Raw genomic sequence first — 6,727 nt, 5'->3', positions numbered from 1 at the left:
AGTTAATAGACTGCAGAGTTTAAAGCACTTCGACTACTTCTGTAAAATGGGGTGTAATGGTGATGTTAAGATATGAATGTTATATTCAAACAAGAAGCTACCTTAAATTTAAAGCATTTAAAAACAATCAAGATATGTAAACTCTTTCAAGTGCCTAAAGTTCGTCTTTAGTTTAATTTGAAAATGAATTAAAGCTACAGAAAACAATTGTTAGCTGTCTAATAAAGCGATGTTCACTTTCAAAAGAATTTCTCTTTGTTACCGTTAACATATGGAACTATGTTTTGATACTATCTCGCGATTGTAATTTATGGGAGTGGAATAGTAGATGATGTTTGTATTATTGAAAAAATTCTGCTAAAACAATCTGTATATTCCATTGAGATATAAAATGGATATTCTGGAAACTCAGTGGCGAATATAACAGTAGATATCGTGGGAGATTCCCTAGCTATCAAAAGTACAATCATTAGGCCTATTATATAAATCTTTTTAGCTATTGGCTGAGATTAAATCAAATCAGGGAACTGGTCAAATGAATTGTATCGAATTACCGTATTATATTATGTAAATGTCATTTCTTCCAGGAAAAACGAACGAAGAATAGGCCTAGTGGGTTTATCAATTTTAAACAACTATTGTGTAAAGTTGGTTTCGGAGCATCTGGCATTGACGACGATGGTGATGATAATGATGATGATAATGATGATGATGATTTTGATGATGATGATATATGAAATATATCTCATGATCTTTTTAAAGAAAAATAATGATAGGCCCTATTTGTAATTACACTGTAAATTTATTTTTGTATTGTATGATGTGGGTCATAGACCTGCGTTGCCTTAAAAAGTCTTGTACTGAGGATGAAGATACCTGGCAATTGGCTAAGAATGATAAATTTGATGACGTAATCCCTGTACTAAACAGATGTAGATGAGAATTAGATAAAGTAGGCCTATATAAAATTGTCGTTAACACCCTCGCCCTGTATGTTATACAGATACAGGTTAGATGGGGATTGGCTAAAAATAAGCGGATCAAACAGTATTGGTTAGTATTTTCGTAAAGTGACGAAACTTCCCTAATAAAAGAATATTGATTGATTTATAATGTTCTCAATTGAACGACACAATGTTCAATTCAGGATTACATGTGAATAAACAGTGCGAGGTTCCTTGTCATGGATACCTGATGCTGACGCCTCCAGATCCAATTCGGCGTAATTCAAACTTTCGACGTTGTTTTCATTTTCTATATTGTTTTCCTCGTGAGTTATATTTGATGACGCTTGTACATTCTGATAGCATGTTTCGTCCGGTAACGATTCAGATGTGTAATTACTATAAACGTGCGTGTCTGGTTCATGTGTACTAACTCCATTCAAATCCTTTCCATAATCAGCTTCTCCGGGGTCCCCTGTAGATAAAATTTCTTGTTTATCATTGGAAATTGAAACGCACTGGGTCATTTCTGGAATTTCCGTTTCACACGGGTTAGGCTTATTGTTATTGGCGATCTTCTCACATGATTTCCGCTTATGTTTAAACAAAACTATTCCTATAATTAGACCTATCACGACGAGTAGTCCTAAAACTGTACCAATAACAATCGATATAGGGCTACTACTTGATCGTGTTGTAATTCGTGTCGAGGTATGCGCGGTTGGCGACGTCTTTAACTGAATATTTAAAATAACACTGTCAGCGGCTTGGGATCCTAGGTCATCGACAGTACAGAAAAGCTGGCACCCATTAAGTGCCGGTGATACATTTTTAATTGTAATTCTAGAATGCGAATGGGAAATTATTTCTTCACTACGGTTAAGACTACTTACAGAATTGTTCAAACGCCATTGCCAAGTAAACTCTGGGCTTTTAGCACCTTTGGAATAACAATCAAAAACTATATCAGCGCCCTCTACCGCAGTGATTTGCGGCGGCATGATAACAACTCCAAGTATCAGTGGTTTCAAAGAACAGTATCTTGGTGTACCTAAAGCTGCACTCACCAACTTACACGTAAAGTTTGAGTTGATGTGTGACGTATTTAGTGACACGCTATAATTCACAATTTGAGTCTCACCGTCGAGTACCGTCTCGATATCAATAACTTCTTCGCCATCAATAACCGTTAGTTGGGGAAGGGGATTACCCCCTTGACTCTGACATCTAAATACAATATCATCACCAACGTCAAGTAGTTCATTTGTATTTCTGTATATGCGAATTATATCACATGACGGGGATGTATAATCAGGTGGTGTCATTTCGCCAGGAGGGTCAATAGACAGAACGGCCGAAGCAGACTTAAATATGTCGTTATGTTCTTGAAGTATCATGCATGAGTACAGACCAGCATCAATTAGCTGAAAGTCTGTTATCTCCAATGTATATGTGCGATCGACAGTCGAATCGCAGCAGACACTGTATCTGTCTCCCTTGCCTCCACCGTCTGACAGCAAAATGCCCCAATTGTCACTGATTTTAGTAGCACTACTATTATGGTACCACACGACTCGATGTGCATAGTCGGCGTCACATTTCAAACTCGCCGTCCCACCTGTAGAAAATGTGGCATTCATTGGTTTTTCGTAGAAGGACCCTTCTATACACGCGGCAACATCAAAGAATAACACAAGTACGCCTGCAGTCGATATCATTGTGATTATTGGCGAATAAAACAGAATTTAAATTATTATCAGAACACAATCACAAATTTCCAAATTAACTTGTTTGAAGAAACTCACATCCCCTTTATGGAAAAATACACACTAGATTTAGAAAACGGTACCCGGAAATATGATCGTTGTTGTATTTGTGCTTCGCTTTCCAAGTGAAACGATGTGATTGGCTAACGATGAGGATGGTATTTATGGGCGGCCCTATAATTATAGTTTTCCTTTACTCATTGTCATGAGTTGAAGGCCCACTCGTTCGGATCAGACTGCAATAGGCCTACTGCGGTGTAGTATTATACTTCAACATTGAGACCACAAAAACAATTCTCGCAAATGAATTGACACATCCGTTATGCTTAAAAATGTAGGGAAGAATTTGGAAACAAACTGATTAGCAGATTATAGTATAATACAAATAGCTTCAAATAGCCATTGTCCTAAAACCTTTTTTCGTAAGCCATTGAAACATCTTTTTAAGATCACTGTCGACGATGGGGCAAATATAGGCCTACCTAATGAACATTTCGAAAGTTTGAAAATGAAATAAAATATTTACAATTAACACTGTGCACATTAGCAATCTACTGTAATGTGGTAAATATTTAGCAAAATTAGAAGATGAGATTAAATATTTACAATTAAAACAATATCATTAGCAATATCTCATGTGGTCTAGTGGTTAAGAGTTGGTAGGCCTACTCTCACCCCAGTTATGGTAAGCACCATTTTTCAGTGTTTTTGATTTCAATGTATTATAAAAATAAATCTTTTTCTAAGTTAACAACAGTAGGCCTATTCATTCCGCCACCGGTTGAGAGTGATGCTTCATTATGTCTTTGCGAAAAAATGCGCGTCCCCGACACTGAACAGTAGCACCCTGACGAAGTTTTCAAATTTCAAAGATCGGCAAGCCCGTATCGATTAGAACAGGCCTACAATGATGCACGTTTTTATAAATTCATTTAAAAGCTCCACGGTGAGAGACAAATTAATATGTAATCAACTATAAAAACTGAAAATATATTGATCACCATAGTTACCAACCGTCTCGCATCGCGCGGGAAATGTCCCGCATTTCAAAGTGATTTTGAATGAAACACGCATTTTGATAATAAATTTGTCACGCATTTAGAAGAAGTCTATGCGTGATAACGAATTATCATGAATTCAGTGGAAAATGTATTTAAAATGAGAGAAAATTTGTTTTATTAACGATATAAAAACGGTCATGGAGTAACTTGAGTCATTAGAGAGCTTTCGTTATCTGATCATTCAAGAATCAATTCACCGACAAAAAAAATCTCTCTTTCTCGACCAAAACAACCCACTTGCCAACCAAGCACTTAGTAGGTAGAATCTAGGAAGCGCGTGCGGTCTTGCGCGTTCATTGCCACAGTCAACTGTTAATAATGTGACTGAAACTCTGACCCCACCGGGGATCCGCCCCTGGACCCCGGCGGTGGTCCTGTTGCCCCCCCCCCGGCAACTGGTGTAGTCACGCATTTCAAATCCCTCAGGTTGGTAGCTATGGACAACCCTCACAAAACGAAATCGTTTCCGTTTAACATCATAGGCTGTGTGGTATGATACCGTACTCCGTGACTGCCGCCACACTCCAATAATTACCTCATGTAGGTACAATAAACCCCACCGAGGGTCCAGTAAGCCCGGGCGCAGTGGCGTATCTACGCCCCTCCCCCAGTCCCCCAAAAAAATCACAGTCAAGTAGTTAAAAAAAACCTAAAATCACTGTGCAAACTTGTACTGTAAGCCTAATTTCATCATTCAAATTTTTTTTACATGATCATGACTGCAATCGACCACTGAATCCAGGAAACTTGTTTAGAGCTCTGCTTCCGGTGTTACTTACCACAAACCTTGCTAATGCATTTCTAGGATTACTTTCTATATAGCGAAGTGTTTTAAATGTAGAAATGTGATGGCTATGTTGATATTTAAGATATTTTTTGTACTTTTGGTGTCATTATGAAACATGTCGAATTCGCAAAATTCCAAGTACCTGTAATTGCAGAAGGACCAGTTAACACAACAGCCAATGTCGGTGACACAGTGCAGCTGGATTGTGATCCCAACTATTTTGGTACTTTGTCGGTTGTTTGGTTTCATAACAGTAGTAATACTAAAATCAGCGAAGGTTATATTGTATTATTACCCAGTGAATCTACTAAGTGGAACAGGTATTCGATAGAAGATGTTAGAGGTCCTAACTTCAAATAACAGCATTTGCGTCAGAAGACGCTGGATTTTACTCATGTGTTCTTCTAAGTCCATAATGTAAATAATAAATGGAAACCTCACTCTCTCATCTCTCTGTCTGAGTGGATTAGAAGATACCGTTAATAACTGATTATTGTAGTATGGGCATACCCAGAAACACAATAGTATTATAGGCCTAACATTCGCGAAAGTTGTGAACATTGTGGTTATGGTATTTTAGAAATTGACGTTATTACAACTAGCAACATCATTTGATCTGAAAAGACGTTAAAAATATATAAACAGTTTGTAAACCAAACTACAACGTTATTATAAAATTGTTGGCTGGATAATTATCGGCCTATTAAGCCAGCCACTCACGGCGCCCGACGGTCATCGGCCGACGCGATTCTTTGTAGAACACAACGACACGACGCGCACGCAACGACGAATAGTTTTTAATTACGATCAGCAGACGGCGTCGCGTCGTCTTGAGCTCAAAGTGAGCGGAGTTGGAGCCGTCGTCGTCCGACGCAGTGAGTGCCCGGCTTTAGAATAATTATTAAGTTTTCGTAATTGTTATTCCACGATCACTATGACATTACACGAACATTACAGATCCACAAAATGGCCGAACTGTTGAGGTGAGATCAAAATGACAGTTTTCCGAAAATATTACACTTCCGCTCGCTAAATGCATTGTTCTATAAAGTTATTAGGAGCAACTCCAGATTGATTAATACGATTATGTATCATTGTAACAGGTATTTTAACTGCTTTATAAAATGCTCTTGTTTTTCGAAAAAGGAAAGCCTGTAATCTAAACTGTCCTAAATAAATTTTTAAAAAAATTATATCACATTACATCATATCATAATTATCATATAATAATCAAATCATATATATCATTATCATAACATATATAATTTTATATGATATACCATATCATTACATATAGGCCTACCATCATTTATCATATTATATATCATATCATACCATATAATATTCTTATAATATAGTTTATTATTTCAATTATTATAGGACTAGATTTCAAGTTTAGTTTTGATTTTCCCTTGCGACTCCAATATAATAACATCATTTAATTAAGAATCACAATCAGCCTCCTACACCAACTGTTGACCACTCAAGATTGAGCTTGTGCAATGTAATGGAAGAGAAAAAGAATCTTTATTTAAAGCGGTCGTTGCACAGTACCGGTACTTTATGTTTGCTAACTTTAAGGTTATTTCGATGTGTTGCGTCAGTGAAATATCATAAGAGTGATGTTTTGCCCTACCTGACGTGAATATGTAAGTATAGGAAGTGTGGGGGTGTGGAGGGGGTAAGTAAATATAGAAAGAGTAAATATGAATGATGTACATAATGCAGCTCATTAATCTGTTGATTTTAACTTTTCATATGTATATTAACTTTTTGGTCGATTCTGTTGTACCGTATATGTGTTTCCTAATTTATAAATTTACTGTAGGTAGACTACAGATCATTACGTTAATTGGTTTATATTTTCTATGCTATTGTTATATTTATGTTATTTTTTAAATATTTGTTTTATTATAAGGATTAACCGTTCAGTATAAACGTGTGCCACCGATCTGAAGGTGTATATCCAAATAAATAAATAAATGTTGAATCCGATCCCCAAGTACGGAGTATTCAGTAAGATAACACGTCAGGTGGGGCAAAACATCAAGTTTGTTGCGTTATAAGATCCCGGGCAGAGGGGACCCAATATTCTTCGTATCAGGGGTGGCGCCAGCGGGGGAAGGACGGGGTGCCGGGGCCCCTCCGTCGGGGAGAAAAAGCACAATT

The 6,727-nt window shown here is 37.1% G+C and overlaps 1 protein-coding gene across 2 annotated transcripts; it reads right to left on the bottom strand.

Annotated features, from left to right (window-relative positions):
• Positions 1-782: 782 nt before the first annotated feature.
• LOC117110816 (V-set and immunoglobulin domain-containing protein 10-like) lies at positions 783-2,782 on the bottom strand. Of its 2 annotated transcripts, XM_033253642.1 has the most exons (2): positions 1,838-2,782; positions 1,236-1,419 (listed from the first exon to the last, which is right to left on the bottom strand). In XM_033253642.1, exons 1-2 carry the CDS (start codon positions 2,660-2,662, stop codon positions 1,384-1,386), a joined length of 861 nt encoding a protein of 286 aa, XP_033109533.1. In that variant the 5' UTR covers positions 2,663-2,782; the 3' UTR covers positions 1,236-1,383. The 2 variants fall into 2 exon arrangements, with proteins under 2 accessions (XP_033109532.1, XP_033109533.1); XM_033253641.1 differs by having other exon boundaries at positions 783-2,782.
• Between the last annotated feature and the right edge of the window lie 3,945 nt (positions 2,783-6,727).

This window comes from Anneissia japonica, unplaced genomic scaffold, assembly GCF_011630105.1.
Source record: "Anneissia japonica isolate Jap-2015-1 unplaced genomic scaffold, ASM1163010v1 scaffold2756_len2360902_cov194, whole genome shotgun sequence".
In the NCBI taxonomy this organism is placed as follows: Eukaryota; Metazoa; Echinodermata; class Crinoidea; order Comatulida; family Comatulidae; genus Anneissia; species Anneissia japonica.
Note: the sequence above shows the minus strand (reverse complement) of the source record. Positions and strands in the feature narration are given on the sequence as shown.

Coding starts and splice junctions, on each gene's coding strand:
- LOC117110816 (XM_033253641.1), bottom strand. CDS start 2,662: ATGATATCGACTGCAGGCGTACTTGTGTTATTCTTTGATGTTGCCGCG.